This window comes from Rissa tridactyla, chromosome 2 (assembly GCF_028500815.1).
Source record: "Rissa tridactyla isolate bRisTri1 chromosome 2, bRisTri1.patW.cur.20221130, whole genome shotgun sequence".
Classification (NCBI taxonomy): Eukaryota; Metazoa; Chordata; class Aves; order Charadriiformes; family Laridae; genus Rissa; species Rissa tridactyla.
The window spans coordinates 145,726,920-145,745,560 of record NC_071467.1 but is presented as its reverse complement, the minus strand read 5'-3'; the positions used below and the strand labels follow the sequence as shown (position 1 = coordinate 145,745,560).

The 18,641-nt window shown below is 41.0% G+C and overlaps 1 protein-coding gene across 2 annotated transcripts in view; it reads right to left on the bottom strand.

Annotated features, from left to right (window-relative positions):
- Positions 1-18,641, bottom strand: part of LOC128904909 (macrophage mannose receptor 1-like) — a 39,500-nt gene that overhangs the window by 11,554 nt on the left and 9,305 nt on the right. Inside the window, exons 9-22 of one of the 2 annotated variants that reach the window (XM_054189914.1) lie at positions 17,654-17,769; positions 16,604-16,728; positions 14,774-14,973; positions 13,410-13,537; positions 11,663-11,750; positions 10,920-11,064; positions 8,740-8,775; positions 8,475-8,638; positions 7,862-7,929; positions 6,853-6,953; positions 6,390-6,529; positions 5,061-5,175; positions 4,237-4,418; positions 3,466-3,568 (exon numbers count right to left, since the gene is read on the bottom strand). In XM_054189914.1, the coding sequence (XP_054045889.1) occupies positions 3,466-3,568; positions 4,237-4,418; positions 5,061-5,175; positions 6,390-6,529; positions 6,853-6,953; positions 7,862-7,929; positions 8,475-8,638; positions 8,740-8,775; positions 10,920-11,064; positions 11,663-11,750; positions 13,410-13,537; positions 14,774-14,973; positions 16,604-16,728; positions 17,654-17,769 (1,711 nt within the window). Of the gene's footprint in view, positions 1-3,465; positions 3,569-4,236; positions 4,419-5,060; positions 5,176-6,389; positions 6,530-6,852; positions 6,954-7,861; positions 7,930-8,474; positions 8,639-8,739; positions 8,776-10,919; positions 11,065-11,662; positions 11,751-13,409; positions 13,538-14,773; positions 14,974-16,603; positions 16,753-17,653; positions 17,770-18,641 lie in introns of both variants that reach the window. The other variant, XM_054189913.1, reaches the window with a different exon arrangement.

The window sequence follows — 18,641 nt, the reverse complement described above, 5'->3', positions numbered from 1 at the left end:
AAAGGGAGATAACTGGGCCTGTCAGGAATAAACTCAAGGGAGGCATGCCAGGGCTTGAAGGATGGTTGACTCGTGAGGACTCTCACTCTGCCATTTCATTTGAGAGAAGGGACAGACATGTAGAAATCATGGAAGCACCTGAGAGGGGTCTGGTGGGAAATGGGGCTCACACTCACAAAAAGGTGCTGGAGTCATTGACGCATCTGAAGTGCATCTATACCAATGCACGCAGTATGCGCAACAAACAGGGGGAGCTTGAAGCCATGATGCACCAGGGAAACTATGACATAGTGGCTATCACAGAAACGTGGTGGGATGCCTCACACGACTGGAGTGCCACAATCGATGGCTACAAGCTCTTCAGGAGGGACAGACAGGAAAGGAGAGGTGGACGAGTGGCCCTATGTATTAGAGAATGCTATGAGAGCTCAGAAATCAAGTATACTGATGATGGGGTGGAGAGTGTTTGGATTAGGTTAAGGGCTGATAAAGCTGATATCGCTGTGGGAGTCTGCTATAGACCTCCCAACCAAAGCAGTGAGGTGGATGAAGCTTTCTATAAGCAGCTGGGGGAAATCTTGTGGTCACTTGCCATTGCTCTTGTGGGGGACTTTAACCTCCCAGATATCTGCTGGGAATACAACACAGCAGAGAGGGAACAATCCAGGAGGTTCCTGGAATGTGTGGAAGATAACTTCCTCACACAGCTGGTAAGTGAGCCGACGAGGGAAGGTACCCTCCTGGACCTGCTTCTTGTGAACAGGGAAGAACTTGTAGGGGAAGTAAAGGTTGGTGGCCGTCTAGGGCACAGTGATCATGAGATGATCGAATTTCTGATTCTTGGGGAAACAAGGAGAGGGGTTAGTAAAACTGCCACCTTAGACTTCCAGAGGGCAAATTTTGACCTGTTCAGAAGACTGCTGGACAAAATCCCTTGGGAGGCTGCCCTGAAGCATATAGGAGCCCAGGAAGGCTGGACATACTTCAAGAGAGAAGTCTTAAAGGCACAGGAGCAGGCTGTCCCTGTGTGCCGAAAAAGAAGTAGGTGGGGAAGGAGACTGGCATGGCTAAATAGGGACCTTTGGCTGGACCTCAAGAACAAAAGGAGAGTCTATGACCTCTGGAAGAGGGGGCAGGTCTCTCATGAAGACTATAAGGATATAGCGAAGCTATGCAGGGAGAAAATTAGGAGAGCCAAAGCGCAGCTAGAGCTCAACCTAGCTACAGCTGTTAAGGATAACAAAAAATGTTTCTATAAATTCATTAACAACAAAAGGAGGATTAGGGAAAATCTCCCTCCCTTACTGGATGCAGAGGGAAACATAGTCACAAAGGATGAGGAAAAGGCTGAGGTGCTCAATGCCTACTTTGCCTCAGTCTTTAGCAGTGGAACTAGCTGTTCCCTGGGCACCCAGCCTCGTGAGCTAGGAGACAGGGAGGGGAAGCTGGACGAGGTCATCACAATTAAAGAGGAAGTGATCAGTGACCTGGTACACCTCTTGGATGCGCACAAGTCTATGGGACCGGGTGGCTTACATCCAAGAGTGCTGAAAGAGTTGGCAGACATGCTCGCCAAGCCACTTTCCATTATTCACGGGAAGTCATGGCTAACTGGGGAGGTCCCAATGGACTGGAGGGTAGCAAATGTAGCACCCATCTACAAAGAAGGCAGGAAGGAGGATCCGGGAAACTATAGGCCTGTCAGTCTGACCTCGTTAGCAGGGAAGGTCATGGAGCAGATCATCTTGAGTGCCATTACAACTCATATAACGGACAAGCAGGGGATCAGGCCTAGTCAGCATGGGTTTATGAAAGGCAGGTCCTGCCTGACAAACCTGATTTCCTTCTATGACAAGATGACCAGATTATTGGATGAGGGAAAGGCTGTGGACATTGTCTACCTAGACTTTCGAAAAGCATTTGACACTGTCCTCCATAGAATTCTCATGGAAAAACTGGCGGCTCATGGCCTGGATGAGCATATGATCTGCTGGATCAAGCACTGGCTGGATCGATGGTCCCAAAGAGTGGTGGTCAATGGAGTTAAATCCAGCTGGCGGCCGGTCACAAGTAGTGTCCCTCAGGGCTCAGTGTTGGGACCTTTTCTGTTTAACATCTTTATTGATGACCTTGATAAGGATATAGAGTGTATCGTCAGCAAGTTTGCAGATGACACGAAGCTAAGCGGGAGTGTTGATCTACAGGAGGATAGGGAGGCTCTACAGAGAGACTTGGATAGATTGGATCGATGGGCCAACGCTAATGGAATGTGCTTCAACAAGGCCAAGTGCCAGGTCCTGCACTTGGGCCACAACAACCCCATGCATCGCTACAGGCTTGGGGAAGTGTGGCTGGAGAGCTGCCTGGCAGAAAAGGACCTGGGGGTTCTAATTGACAAGCGGCTGAACATGAGCCAGCAGTGTGCCCAAGTGGCCAAGAAAGCCAATGGCATCCTGGCTTGTGTTAGAAATAGTGTGACCAGCAGAAGGAGGGAGGTGATTGTCCCCCTGTACTCAGCACTGGTGAGGCCACACCTGGAGCATTGTGTCCAGTTCTGGGCACCTCAATACGAGAGAGATATCGAGGTGCTGGAGCGAGTGCAGAGGAGGGCCACGAAGCTGGTGAAGGGCCTGCAGAATAAATCTTATGAGGAGAGATTGAAGGAGCTGGGACTGTTTAGTTTGAGGAAGAGGAGGACATTGTAGAGAGGTTGGTGCTGGTCTCTTCTCACAGGTAATTAGCAATAGAACAAGAGGGAATGGGTTCAAGATGCAGCAGGTAGGTTTAGGCTGGACATTAGGAAAAAATTCTTCACAGAAAGAGTGGTCAGACACTGGAATAGGCTGCCCAGGGAGGTGGTGGAGTCACCATCCCTGAATGCGTTTAAGACTCATTTAGATGTGGTGTTAAGGGATATGGTGTAGGGGAGATGTAGAGTGGGGTTGATGGTTGGACTCGATGATCCCAAAGCCTTTTCCAACCTAAATGATTCTATGATTCTATTTGCATTTGCAAAATAACCTAATTCAGGTACCTCTATGTGTGCTAGTTGGGTAAAGCACAGGTGGCTAAACTTTTATGTCCATAGAGAAAAAAGGCATTTTGAAGGCACAGCTCTTCTAACGTGTTTTGGCCATTTGCCTCAGGATGAGGCAGGTGAATCCTGCCATCAAAGTGTCAAATTGCCACGTTCAGGCAACTGATTTAAGAGTAGATGTCTGCAGGGTAGGTGAAGTCGGCCCCTGAGAGTGTTGGTGGGTGTGCTGGGAGGAGAGAGGCTGTAAAGCCAAAACTATTTTATAATCCTTATCCCAGAGCGTGTTTTGTGTCTGGAATTTCTGAGCTGGGAAAGTAGCTCTGCTTCTTCCCTCACCCCGGCTGCAGGCACAGGCGGGCAGTTACAGCTGAGAACTCATACAGTTCAGTAAATATCTTCCAACAAAGAAAGCGAAAAGTAAAACTTACTGCTGTCCATCTGGCAAATATAGCTTTTGTTATGCTGGCAGTCCGTGTTTTCCCAGTACCCTGCTTCATCTACAGAGCTTTTCTTCATTGCAATACAGTCAGTCTAGGGAAAAATTAAAGAAGAAAATGATAGCTGATCAAGTCCAAAATGTCTGGCAAAATAATAAAAATAGGTTTAAGGAGACAAAGTTAACGGCTTGCTTTTCTAATTTTCTGGCTCTTATTTTCATTTACTGTTTCTTGGAAAATAAACTTATTGTATTATATATGTTAAGCAAATGTACTTTCCTTGGCAGATTACTGCAAGAACTCCTATCAGTTTATTAAAATTCCTTGGAGTGCACCAGAGCTATTTTTACTATGCAGTTTATGGTAACCTGTACTGAATTTGTTGAACTTTCATTTGGATTCATACTGTACAAGGAGAAACAATAAAACAAAGTAAAAATCACAGCTAGTGATAATTAACGTTTTCAGTAAAATCTAATTATTCTAATAATTCTAATTTATTCTAGTGGTAATTATAATACATCACCCCTTTTTCTGCAGTTCTAGACTTCTGCAAAGGAATGACAATAAGTATAGACTCTAAACAGGCCTATTAATCTCTAGGTACAGCTTTAAAAACTTGATCTCTGAAATATTATTCAGCTGCCTCTGCTTTAAGCCACTTTAAGGATCCTAGCTGAGAGAGAAGTCAGGCTGGTTACACTGTCCTTGACTATGTTATTTAAGTTATGCATTTTCTGATATATTTTTTTTTCTGTTTACCTGTATTGTAATATAATTCCTGTCAACTTCTATGACTTTATCTCTAAATTGGAATTGGCTTGCCCACTTTGAATAGTCAAAAATGCTTCCGTCTGTCCAAAGAAATACACCGTCATTGTTAATATCATTCAGTCCTATCCACGTTTCACTGGCAACATCCTTTAGGTAGAAGGTGAAGAAGGCTATTAAAAAAAAAACAAAACAAAAAACAGATAAAGAGAGTAGCTGAGGAGTTGCCTTTCTTCAAATTCAGTATAAACCAAAGTTCAAATAAAACAACCATTCAACTTTTAAAAATATTGCTAATATCAGATTCAGTATTGTTACACTATGAGTTAATGGTAAAAGAGAAAAATTACAATGGGTAACAGCTGAAGCAGTTGATTTCATTTAAAAAAAAATGAAGAAAAGTTTTTTACAGAAAAATTATAGAGATTTCTTGGAAATATTGTAGAATTTAGAGCTAGAAGGGACTTCAAAAGGATTAATCAGTCTTGCCCCAAGGCACATATGTCATTTCTGATGGATGTTTTCTTACTTTCTGACTTGAATATCTGTGGACATTTCATTACTATGAACTATAACTATTTATCACATCTTCCAAGGCCATGGGGAACAGATTATTCTGTTCCCTCCACAAGATGCTTTTGCCAAGAGGTGGGAAGTGTCATAATATCTCATTCCATTCTTCTCTCTGGGTCAAGCAGCTCCAGGTCTTCCTTCATAGGTTATGCTATTTACATCTGGAGGCTAGTTTGGCCTCGTCATTAGATGGTGAAATGTCCTGGCTTCATACTTAGCACCAAAAGGTTCAGACGTCGTACCTTGCACTTGCTCATTGTGTATAGAAGCCAGATTTCCCCCTAATTCTATACAAGCACTTCTTGCAGTGTGCCAAGTCAGTCTCTCTTCTTCTCTGAATCCAAATATTTTATAACACTGCAGGGAGAGTAAAGGATTAGACAAAATTTCAGTTATCAAAGTATTAAAACCATTGGTTTTGATTAATTCAGTTCTGGTCCCTGCAGGTAAAGAGCAGCAGATGGGGGATACACTGAGCCAGCAAGAAGGAGACCCAGCTGATCACAGCGATGTGTCTGCAGCACTTACAAACCTGTCCCAAGGCTGTCCAAGGTTAGTGCGGGGCAAGAGCGGGCGACCTCCAAAAGCTTTTGAGGAATTATTTAGAGGAATATTCATTCTTTTTCAGGAATTAATCCAAGACTCCTGGGTAGAGATTTCAGGTCATGTTACTGAAAAGTAGACTTTTTGAGGGACTGAAACTATTTCCTGACTGGGAACATAATTTGGGGCAGGCGTCTCTCAGGTCAAGTTCTTTCAATTATATACCACAGACGTAGTGCTAAAGCCTGAGGTTGTGGGAGCACCCAGCACGAGCGGAACAGCATCAGGGAGAAGTGCCCTTTTGTACCATGTATTAGTATCCCATGGGGAGTTTTCCTGAATATCAGTCTAAAAAAATGTTTTTGTGGTTGTGTATATTCTGAGGGACAGAAGACGTGTTTTAACTGGCATATGCTGCTTCTCCCTTTTTATGCCCTTTGAATGCATAAAAACTTTTCCTATTGATTGCACTGTGGCATTGATTTGTGGTTTTCATTTGTTGGGTTTTTTTTAAGTTCATATGGCCAGATGTACTTTTGCTTAACTTAGCAAAAAACAAAGCTTGCTTGTTTTCTACATTTGATTTGACGTTTCTTGCTGTTTGTGTTACTCAGCTTAAGAATAGTTGTTATGATAGTCGATTACATATGGATAGCGTGACCTTTCATTTTTTCATCTCAGTGTTACTCAGAAAAAGGGTCTTACACTTACAGATGAAGATAATGGAACAGTATATCTGTGCAGTAAGTATGTCTAAAATAAACAGAAAATTCTAGAAACTGAAAAAGTTACTATGGCTAAAGGCACGTGGGCGTTTACAAAAATTATAAACTAAAACATGCAAACTCAACTTTTTTGAGATTTAGGTACAGACTTGACAACATGAAAATTGACTACACTGCTAATTAGAATACCACTCAATAAACTGGTGTATAAGGTGAGAGGATTTATGTAGTGAGACGAAACAGATAGTTGTTTTCTCTACCTATAGCACATCTTCTAAATATGGCTGAGATTTGTTATTGCACCTTATTGTTGAACAAAAGCCAAGTTTCAGGACATCCTCCCAGAGGTGTAATTACAGTAGGAGCAAATCCTGAGTAATTTGAATTGTGCCTTTCACAGATGAAGTTGTTTTTCACAGCACAGCTTATATCTTTCCAAAAGCCTGTAAATAAATGAAATACAGAGAATCACTGTCTGAAACTCTCATACCACCATTACAGCAGTCAGCCCCCGGCGGAATTCATAAAGCACAAATTAAACCTTCCGAAGGCAGGTGGAACAGTTGCCGTTTACACTGTTTCCCTAATACGCTCCTCCTTCCTTTGGGGTACATTCGTCTTGAAACCTCAGCATGCTTGATATGAAAAACCGTCAGTATTGTTCAACCACCTGTTCATGGGGTAGCCCCAAATTTAAATATGTAGCAAGCATTTTAGCTTTTGATGCTAAATTTTCAACCAAGTATTTCTCACCAAATTTACTCACCAAAATCTTCTGACATTATCACACAGTTTTCATCATTATTGGCAAAGTTGGGTTCATTTGGAGCCCAGGCAACATAGTTCACTGGGGTCTTATCCAGCCAGCTGGAAAAAACAAGAGGACAGTGGCTGCTGGACAGATATCTCCAGCAGTCCTTTAGTTATAAGGTCTGTAGCTAAAGGGCCAAGCAAGGTATTAAGAGTAACCAGAGGGCAAAGGCCCTACACATACTGGAGAGGACTTATCCACAGCATTACTGCTGCTTGGCATCTGGTTAGTACTATGACATTCAAGTCCCATCAGCGTCCCACTTTGCCAGAGGTTGGATCGACAACTTCATACTCGAGGCGAAGGCTTCTTATGGCCTGGAAGAGACTGAAACCCCAAGATCTCACCAATGCACTGCCTTCCCTTTCATCTGAGGAAGGTGTCCTCCTGGAAGCCTTCTACAAACAGATTTCTAAAGCAGGTTGCCTATGAGCAATTTCAGAAAGCTGTTGGGTAAGATGTTGCTCACACTCCTTGCTTCCAGCTCACAGAAATTGAACCACTGGGGTTAGTCTGATTAAACCCTTACATCCATATTTTATCAAAATCTCCTGGGCTTTCTCTGTAGCCATTGGAGATCTGGTCAGAATTAATCTCATCCTAAGGCTGATGTCTAAAGTGGATCAGGTAAATAATATCCTAAATTAGCTGCTTCTCTTCACTTCCTACGAAGGGTTGCTTGGGTGTTTAACTCAAGTTCTGTCAGTGCAAGACTTCAAGTGAAATGAATATTAGCCATGAACTTTTTTTTTTTTTCTTTCTCAGATTTGGAAGGAAAACACATTGCTCTGCTTAAATATAGAAGAACTTAACACTTCTGATCTGAGACTTCACCTGAAAACTATTCAGAGGTCAGTTGCACAAAAGTTATTAACTTGTAAAATGAAAGCACAAGCAAATGCTCCCATAGAGCAAGATGAAATTACCATCATTTGTTGTCCATTACCAGTTTTCCTTTACTCACCTGAATTTCTGATCAAAGCTGACAACTAGGCCAATTAAATATGATCTCCCTCTGAGTATTGTGTAAACCTAAACCAAAAGTGATTAACAGTTAAGCACTGAACTCAACACCAAGGAAAAATCTGGAAGCCACTTAACCATTGTTGTGATAATTTTTTTCCTCTTTTTTTTTTTTATTTTTTATTTTTTTTTTTTATTTTCAGGATTTGCGCCTCAGGAAAGAACATTGTAGGTTCAGACCCAGGTTTCAGGCAGGCAACAGGGATATGGGGAACATCCTCAAGTGAGGAAAACACTGGACAGAAAAGCAATAATCACTGTGCTGAACACTACATATCTTCGAAGAGATATGGGGCCTGGGAAGGGGCCTGGGAAGCAGCCTGGGCCTGAACTATCCTTTGCTGCACCTTTAATGTTTGCATGCCTTTTTCCTCTACCTACGAAAAGCAATAGTAATTTATTTACAGTTCCAGAAGAAATATATTGTTTTATATATAAGTAATGTAGGACAATAGCTCAGGCCTCTAGCCTAGCTAAATAGCTAGACTGTTCTCTTTATTTTATCAGCTGTTCTGCTTCAGAATTCAATTATAATTAATAGACTCAGTGCTTACATATTTCCATAGAAATTGTCTTTTGCTTTCATTCTCAATGACCACAAGATCTGCAAAGTTCTTCTGACAAATTCTCCGTGCTTCTTCCATATGGACACGTTCTTTGCTGAAATAGTACTGCTTATTTTCATATATAATCCATCCATCGTCAGTGGCTTGATATTCTGACAGATAAAGAAGCATATATATTACGTTCATATCTGGTCTGTACGAAGTCTGAAAACTATACAGTACATGTTTGCTTGAAAGAGGAAAAATATCCTACCAAGTTTGTAGTGTGGTTCAGGTTTTAGCAGTGTACCTGTAAAATAGAATATCATCATGAGCAACATTCCAAATACACACACAGAAAAAAAATAATCCAGAGATTTCCTTTATGTAGTTGCAGATGCTTTGTATAATAGAGAAAAAAAATGAAACTATGAATTATCTAATGCATTTTCAAGATTTTAGAGCACATACCAGTGGATTAAATTTAAAAAAAACCCAAACATATAATTTAGAAACATTTATCTAGTGAAAAATACATTATCTTTAAAGCACACATACTTATCTCCAAAAGCACTGTATTGAACAGTCCAGGATGTGCAGTAAACACTTTGTAGATGAAACTTGAATCGGTTTGAAAATTTATTTAGTATTTTTACTTGCCATGCTATTATTAATTTTTATGACATTCATGGGACTAGAGCCAAACAACATAATCCAGCCAATGTATCCAACTTTCAACTTTACCTACATAATAGTAAAATATTCAGAAGTACAGAAAGCTTTAATGCTGATATTTTGTTAATACCACACCTCATTTCTGATATGTAGATGCCATTTCTCCTATCCTGATGTCTTGGCTGTCACTAGGAAAGTCTGTTTTTAAGAGAGTCCTGGAGAGAGCCAAAGTAGGCTGGGGAGCCAGTAGATACCAAACCCCAGTTTCTTATTACAGGACGGAGCATGAGGAAGCAATTAACCTGTTGCTATTCCCAGAGCCAGCTAAAGGCCCTCAAAGGTAGCTCTGCTTGCTCTTGGGGGCCTGTTATTTTGCTCTTTGCAAGGACCACTAATTCTGTTATTAGCTTTCTCCATTTCTTCTGTGGTTTGATGGAGACAAATATGTTATTAAAGAAATTACAGGAACAGTTTAGATGAGAGATAAGCAAACAAATTAAAAAGCAATTTCAATTTTTCTGTTGGGAGCTTTTAAATATTTTCTGCTTCAGCAGTTAGTACAGAATAGAACTAAAATTATTCACGTATCTTCATGATGAATTTGCATACTTTGCCTTATTTGGATTTTATTTTTTAATCCTAACATAACTATAACATTCCTTGCTTCTCCATAAAAAATGGTATGCCTTAAGTAAATATATGGCTTAAATGAATTTAAGGGATTTAACAGCACACCAGAAAGGGCTGCACAGAATGTACTACTTTGAGCTGGTATACGGAAGTCAGTGTTTTGATGGTGCGTTTGTATGACTAATCTACCCACAAGGGAACAGCGATTCTTCCTTTTTGGTTAAGCAATTTTTCAATTTTTCAATTGTAGCATAGTGTCTTACTCACTGTTTAAGGATAACAGTTCATTGGCAGAGTCATCAAATATTAGATACACTTAGTGCTTTTTATATAACTGCTTCTCCCTTCCCCTTCCTATTGTGCCTCCTACTAGTTCCCTGTGTGCATCCTATTTCTTTTCATTTCAAGAAGCTTTTAAGAAGCTCCTGCTCCGTGGAGATGCACACAAGTACTCAGTTTACAACCAGGAAGCAGGGATGTAAAAGTAGGACCAAGAAAGCAAAACAAGTTCTTTCATTATCCATTGTCACTTGGGGTCCTCAGCCTGTGAAGCCCCAGTTTCCCACTGGCAGGCACCCCAACGCGTGTCCATCGGGTCCGTGTCAAGCCCTGGCACCAGGTGCAGGAGGCCTGGCGTTAGGGCCCTGCTTTCCACACAAAGCTGGTGGATGCAGGAGTCCTTCAAGGCTACACCAGACTCTACTTTTGATCTCTTTTTCAGGGTTGCCAGTTTCTATAGCAACTGATCCCTCTGGTTCCCATTATTCATTTCACAGTAGGAAGCTTTTTTCTCTTTTGTAGAGGGAACTCTAGTGTCCTGCATCTCCTGGGTAAGCCTGAAGCTGATAGAAATACAGGGAGGAGATAAAAGGAGACGGTATAAGTACCTTTGCCTTGCAAATTTATTCAACCCATGGCAGAAAGAGATAAAGCCAGAGATAAAGTAATAGGGACATCTTTAACTTCCTGCATCTGAGAACAATTGAAATACCTCAATTCATTCCTCTTGCTTTATGTGTTGCCTTCACTGCAAGTGATTTTAAAATGAACAATTCCCAGTATCTTTCTTCTTTTCAATTTGTTTAAATCCATACAACTTGTTTTTGAACTTGGGTTTATTGCTCCAATTAAATGGGAAAGCAATCGTACCTTTTTTTGTTTCACAAATCCAATTAAGTAAATGTTCACAGTACAAGTCATTCCAGCGCATTTGGGGTGATCCATTAAACATAACACAATGTTCGAGTTCGTTATGGTTGTTGGGTTCATCTTCATCCCAGTTCTCATAAATTACCTGTGTCGGAAATACGTCTCAATTACTATGTGATTTCAGCGGAGTGGAAGTAATTGAGGTTGCCATTGTAACACAATTTCAGGGTCTCATCATCTCAAGTACCTTTTTAATGGGATCGATAGGAGTTCAGGTAGGTCTGAGGGGGCTTTGAAAGTCATGCTGATCATCTCACTTTCCCCACCGCTCCCCGGAGAAAGTGTAAAGATTACATGGTATAGAAAAGAATGTGTCTGATGGAGGAAAAACTGACGGGCCAAGGGAGTCGTGTTTATCTTGCTTTGTGAAAGATGGCAACTTCACTCCTCTGTAGTGACATACAGCAGTGCCCAGTCTGGGATGCTGTCAAGATCTAAGAGCACAGGCTGTGGAAGACGGGATATAACGTGGTACCAGGGATGAAACAGAGGCAATTTTGTACTTCCATTAGTGTGCTAAGACACTGCCACCACTGAGCACTGCAGCCACTCAGCTGATGGATAAAGGGCTGCCGTGCACCTGGTGAAGTTTTAAAGAGGTTGGAAAAGAGGCGTAAAAAGATGAAAATCTATATATTTGAAAGGACAGGAAGTCAATTAATATCCAGCAAATAAGTACTCACAGGGGAACCATCAATCCAGGCAAATCCTTCATCAGGATTTAAGAGAAACAAGCCGATCCAGAAAGCCTGATTGTGCAGTCCTTTATCCCTAAAATAAATCATATGGTATAGATACATGAGTATAGAAAGAGGGGCCACCATTTAAATGCTGGAAAGTGTGGAAACATACTGCTTCCTGTCACGTCTGAATTGGGAGCTACTCCTTCACCGTTGGCCCATAGCCAGGCTCGCTGCCTGCACTCTTTTCAAGATGATCAGAGGGCTGGAGCACCTATGCCGTGAGGACAGGCTGAGAGAGTTGGGATTGTTCAGCCTGGAGAAAAGAAGGCTCCGAGGAGACCTTATAGTGGTCTTCTAGTACCTAAAGGGGGCTGACAGAAAAGATGGGGAGGGACTCTTGATCAGGGAGTGTAGTGATAGGACATGGGGTAATGGCCTCACATTGAAAGAGGGTAGATTTAGATTGGATATCAGGAAAAAATTCTTTACTGTGAGGGTGGTGAAGCGCTGGAACTGGTTGCCCACAGAAGCTGCGGATGCCCCATCCCTGGAAGTGTTCGAGGCCAGGCTGGATCAGGCTTTGAGCAGCCTGGTCTAGTGGGAGTTGTCCCTGCCCATGGCAGGGGGGTTGGAACTAGGTGATCTTGAAGGTCCCTTCCAACCCGAACCATTCTGTGATTCTGTGGGTTTGGTAGTGCTCTGTGTTGGCACAAGACTCGTCACATTTGAATGTAAGTTAAAAGACAAGTGATGTGGCACAGAGTAGCTCAGCCTCCCGTCCCTGTGGCTGCAGGAATTCACAGACAGAGAGAGGATTTAGCAAAAATAAATCATAAATTGAGAGCTATAATACAATTTAACTAATGAAAATAAATGAAAATTGTTTTTCAGCTGCCTTGATTTGCTTCTTGGCACTTCCGATGCAGTTTATTTAATAGTTCATGCTATTTATCTTGTCATACCTATGGACCAGATAAAATAGAGTCCTGTTTCATTCACTACATAAAACGAAGATTTCCCCCTGCAAAGATTTCATAGTGTAAAGCAAAGAGACTTAACAGAGAAGTAAGAACATTTTCAGTCTCACAAGACTTTTCTATATAACAGTTTTAAAGCTATTAGAGAAATTAAACCTAGATTCACCACTATGTGAAACAGGGTTGGTTAAATAGCTATATGTTATGTGCCATTGACATTACAGAATACAATCAGAATGTACTGGTCTAATTTGGGGGGAAAATAACAACATAATTTCTACATTGCAGGCAAGACATGACACCTACAGTACCAGCAAAAAACTAAGTAAAATTAATTATTGTTTGATTTCAGGAGCCTTCAGTTTATAGTCAGAAAATTTTCACATTAAGTCCTTGCATTTTGGTTTAGTTTACACACTAACTGAAGGGGTTTTCTGGTGACGTTAATTGAAATATGAATTGCAGCTAGTTAAAAAAAGGCACAGTTAGAGCTGAACATCTTATTGTCTCCCTTTTGGGAGAGGGACTAACATGTACAAAGTTGATCTGATCTGGAGAACAGCCTTGATAACCTGTGATGAAAATTTCAAAAATATCAAAGCTACTTTGAAATATTCAAGATTAATTTGTTTTTTTTAAAAAAAGCAATGTTTCAGGATGGTATTTCCAAATGAAAATTTTAAATTCTAATTTAAAATTATATTGTTTTTATTCACTCAGTTGCCCAATGTGGCATGAACATGAAAAAGAATCATTGTGCAAGTACTCACGATGCTAATTGCCATATTAAAATTTGATCTTCTCTTGTGTTGATCGTGACCAAATTTCCTCCTATTTCTCTACAGAACTCTTCAGCCTCAAACCAAGACTTCTTTTGGTTTCCCTCTCTCACAAAAAACTATTGAAAAAAAGGGTAAAAACAAATTACTAAATGTGCAAAGTTTGACATATAAGAATATATAACTGACTATGTAATTAAAATCAGTATCACTTTAGCACCCCTTTCCTCTTGAGTGAGACAACATTTGTCAAGACCTATATTAAACATTAGTAATGTAAAGCGTAAGTATTTTTTTTTTCTTAGCATCCTCTATTTTAAAATAAGACAAGAGTAGCACAAAACTCTGAGGAGAACAAAAGGTATCACAAAGTACAGAGAAGAAAAAAATAATTTATAACTTCATTGGAACTTTGACCACTGAAAGGCTCAAAGAAAGATGAAATATCTCAGTTGTAGTATTTTGCAGTAGAAAACAGGAGATTTTTGAGAAATGGAAGGTGGAGGGAAAATCAATAGGTTGGAGTAGAAAAGATAGTATGGATGGAGAAAAGTTTTGCAAGGTGCTGACCCTGGCCAAGGAAGAGATTTTGGTATGGTGGTGCAAGCATACAAGTAGTGCCGCTTTCTGCTATGAAGTACACACGTACTTCAAGTAAGCAACTGGGTGCTTGACATTTTGAGGAAAGAGTAATCAACGATTTGGTAGCTGGCAGAACCAATAATGTTAGTAACAATAATTGAGTGTGACACAGAAATTGAGACCTTCCCAACAGGCAGGGAGACTCAACAGAGAAAGTGAGCGGATACTTAACTAAAGACCTGGAGGACCAATGTTGCGTATTTACTTTTCCTTGATCTATTTTGCGTTTCCTTTACTTTTTTTTTTTCTTTTCAAAACTGAGACTTTTAAAGGCATTTTTATCTAAATGAAGAGAATGCACAAAACCTTTACTTGCTGAAGTGTCACCAATATCAAACTGAACCTGGATCTAAAAGTATCACTAAAAGTATCACGTGCTGTGTGAGAAAAGGCTAGCAGGGGGCCAGGTATGGAGTCACAATACTGGTTTTCTAAAGTCCCGAATTCCTGGAAGTAAATAAATTAGGTGAGGTTCTCACCTGGCGTTTAAATAAAAGAAGCATAATTCTAGTACTCTATTTTTGTGGTTTCAAGTTTTTAATTGTTTACTTTCATGATATTTGATGGATTTGTCTCAGGGGTTTTTGCACTCGAATACCGTGGAGAAGATAATTCCCAAAAAAGGATCAGCACTTGGATCCCTGAGTACTACAGTGACCAAGGCACCAACTCCCCCATGCTCGGGCTCACAGGGAAGGTAGACACACACTTACTTTGAAGCAATAGTCTGGTCGGGAGGCTTCATCCCATCCTTCGGCACAGGCATCTGTGGGGACCTGTACTGGAGGAGCAGAAGGCGACACTCCCATTGCCCGCTGTTTGCAAAGAAAATTTGCTGTCTTCTCACAGCTGACAACATCCCATAATCCAGCTGCAATTCCAGTTGCCATGGCAACACAGCCTTGCTCTTTTCCTTTGTGATATGGAAAATAAATTAGTAAAACGATAGACTTAATTACTCTCTAAGTTATGAGACCTTTGCTTTTATTCATAGAAAATTATGAAAAGGAAGATGCAGATTATGCAGATTAAAAACACCCTGGATGTAAAATTATTTTGAATACCTCCTGCCATAGCTTAGATATGGGCTGATGAGTCTTACAAACACACCTTTGCTAAAAATGGAGATTTGCAGCTTTAGAATACAAATCTTCCTTACAATGGAATCATAGAATCATTTAAGTTGGAAAGGACCTTTAAGATCATCAAGTACAACTGTTAACCTAACACTGCCAAGTCCCCCACTAACCCATGTCCCTAAGTGCCACATCTACGCATCTCTTAAATACCTCCATGGAGGAATGGGGACTTAACCACTTCCCTGGGCAGCCTGTTCCAATGCTTGATAACATTTTCGGTGAAGAAATTTTTCCTAATATCCAATCTAAACCTCCACTGGCACAATGTGAGGCCATTTCCTCTCATCCTATCACCCTCCTTCCAGATAGTTAAAGAAGGCAATAAGGCCTCATCTCAGCCTGCTTTTTTCCAAGCTAAACCACCCCAGTTCCCTCCACTGCTCCTCATAAGACTTGCGCTCTAGACCCCTCACCAGCTTGGTTGCCCTTCTCTGGACATACTCCAGCACCTCAACATCTTCCTTCTAGTGAAGGACCCAAAAGTGAACACAATATTAGAGGTGCAGCTGCGCCAGTGCTGAGTACACGGGGACAGTCACTTCCCTAGTCCTGCTGGCCACACTATTTCTGATACAAGCCAGGATGCTGTTGGCCGCCTTGGCCACTTGGGCAACCCGCTGGCGCACATTCAGCTTGCTGTTGACCAACACCCTCAGGTTCTTTTCCATTGGGCAGCTTTCCAGCCAGACTTCCCCAAGCCTTGTTGAACCTCATACCGGCCCCATAGACTTGTGTGTGTCTAAGTGGTTTAGCAGGTCACTAACCATTTCCACTTATCTTGCCATCCCAGGGAAATCACAGGGCAAATCGCACTTGATTTTTTTACATATGTAGCAGATGGTCTGACAACTTCTTTGGGGTTCCAAATAATTCAATTTCAGGGAGGCTGATAGCAAGTGCAATGAATTTTTTTTAAGGCATATCTTGTGAGCATGTGTGAAGGTCAGAGTTCCCATGTAGATCCTAATCTGTTTTGTTGAAACGCGAAACAGCTGGACATTTGCTGCTTATTTCTGACATAGGCAAGTTGTGGGTTAAAAATCTTTGTCCATAGTAATTTTTCTCAATCTTATGAATTGTTGTTAACTGGTGTTAAAAAGTTGAAAAAAATGAGACCATAGACCTTGTTAACTCGTGCACAGTATTCCCTTCAGTCTAGCCCATAAACTACCTGGTTTTGTACAACTTTGCAGGAGATTGAATTACACAACACCTGACACACAGCTGTGGCTGCGTTTGTTACAGTGGTGCCAAATACAAGGTCTGATGGTGTTGGCCACCTACAGCTCAAAGCACAAAAGAAAGTGCCTACTGTAATTTCTAACACCAGGGGACGGAAAGCAGAAACCCACATGAATTCCAGCTGCACTCCAGTCACAAGGGTTGAGCCCATGCAGAGCTTACCTGGCATTGCTGTGTTCCAGTGTGTGAAGAGAGGAGTTTCACCACTGGTCCACCTGAACGTCCCTCGTTCTTCTGTGTTGGAGAGACCGATCCAGAAGTACTTTTCAGACCTCAGCCCCGTCAAGCTAATCAGAAAGGCTTGCTCATTTCTGAAGTGGAAAACAGTGTTCATTCACAACCTATTACCTTGCAATATTAATCTAAGTGGTACAAACAGAGATATTGCTATCATGCTAGCATGATCCCAGGGCAATAGCTCCTCAGTGAAGTTTGGTCAAAAGTTGGGCAAGCTTTTAAGTGTGGTCAAAAGAATTTGCTGAGGGACAACTTTCTCCTTTCAGCTGAAGGCATCTTCTCTCCTTTCCGCCCAGTTCTGTGAAATGTTGCAAATCGCTGCTCACTTGGGCATCTAGTTATATTCTACTATTTTCCTTGTCTTTCCAGATCTTCGAGGTGCCTCAAGCAGACCACCAAGTCAGGACCAAACTGCCAGCTTTGCTACCCATCACCTCTGAAGGCAGTCACATTCCTCAGAGGCCATGAAGCCTGCAAAGCCTGACTGAGGTACGAGTAGGTTGGAGATGATATGTTCTGCCTGTGGTGGGGCAGGCCCTGGAGAAGATTCCCTATATATGTTCAGAATGTGGCTTAGAAGGTAGTTCAGGAAAATATTTTTTGTTAAGGCTTTCCTATCATAATGAGATAACACCCATCAATAAATAGATGAAAATTGTAGCAACTACTTTCCAACAGAAAAGGACCCCCAAAATAACACAGAAGCTGCTTTAATTAGGAACTGAAAGATAAGCAAAAGCTTTTTAACTCAAGAACCCCCAAAATTTGAAAACTGTTTTAATAGATTAAGTAGCGTATCCTAAAACATTGAATCTTCTTTTTTCCTGCATGGATAATTTCTTTTTGGCTTACTACTACAAAAATTTTGAGAAGTGCTGATAAAGCACTTTGAAGAGTTCAAAAAAATGGACATTTTTTTCAAATTTCCCCATCAGAAGCACTGATTCTGAAGTATAAAAAAAGGTATTTTCCTACCTGCTTTCCACTGTAGCTAGATAAGCTTTGCTCAGTTCACATGTCTTATTTGCTTCTGAGAACGTTAAAAGTGCAGAGCCCACGAAATAACAGTGAAAACCATATCTTTTCCAACCCTGTGACAAACATAAGGTTCTTAATGTGAAATTGGAAAAGAATTCAATATAGAAATTAGCTCTGCTCTTTTGTGTGTAAATATTCAATGTTAAATTTTTTGCAAGTAAGCTTAAAAACGAGACGAGACTGGGCTGCTCTGCTAATAACCAAAAGCTTTTGTTGCTGTTTCCTCCTACAGAAGGCCTTTTTATTTAAAGGATGACATTGAGGTCGTAGTTTTCATCCCTTTTATTTGTACATGACTTTTCGAGGAAAATTGTGGGTGTGCTATTTGTTACGCAAACTGCACCGTAAAGAGCCTGCGATTCATTCAGGGGGGAGCTGCAGCTCCAGCCTTCTGGAGCAGAGGGATCTGACACAATGAAATACAAAACTATTGCAATATGGAAGTGAATTCACACACAAGCCCAGCTCCCCAAAGCTGCCCCTGCCATCCCTAATTTAATGGGTGAGGAGACTTTCTGAGCCAAGAGGAATCCAGTCAGGGCTTGTTTGTGGGGAGGGTAGAAAGGAGGAATAACAGTAAAACGTCCCTGCTTCTTCCTGCTCTTAGAGAGATGTAGATATAATGGTTTTCTGAAAAGGTCAATTCTGGAAAAATTACTCATTTGGAAAAAAATAACCTGCTGATATCACTCAAAGGACAACTAAGTAGTCCATTTTGGTAGGACCACGGTATGGAAAAGCTGATCCTTTTCTGTTTTGAAATCGTTTTCTTTCTTTTATGGTTATTATATAGTAAGGACTTTATAAGGGCTTTATAAATACTTTAGATAGACAGCAGATATGAGAGAAGAAACAAAGTGGCTTTTGGTAATTTTGCATGTGTTGTTAGGCTAAGAGCATAAACACAGAGAATAGTGGTGAAATT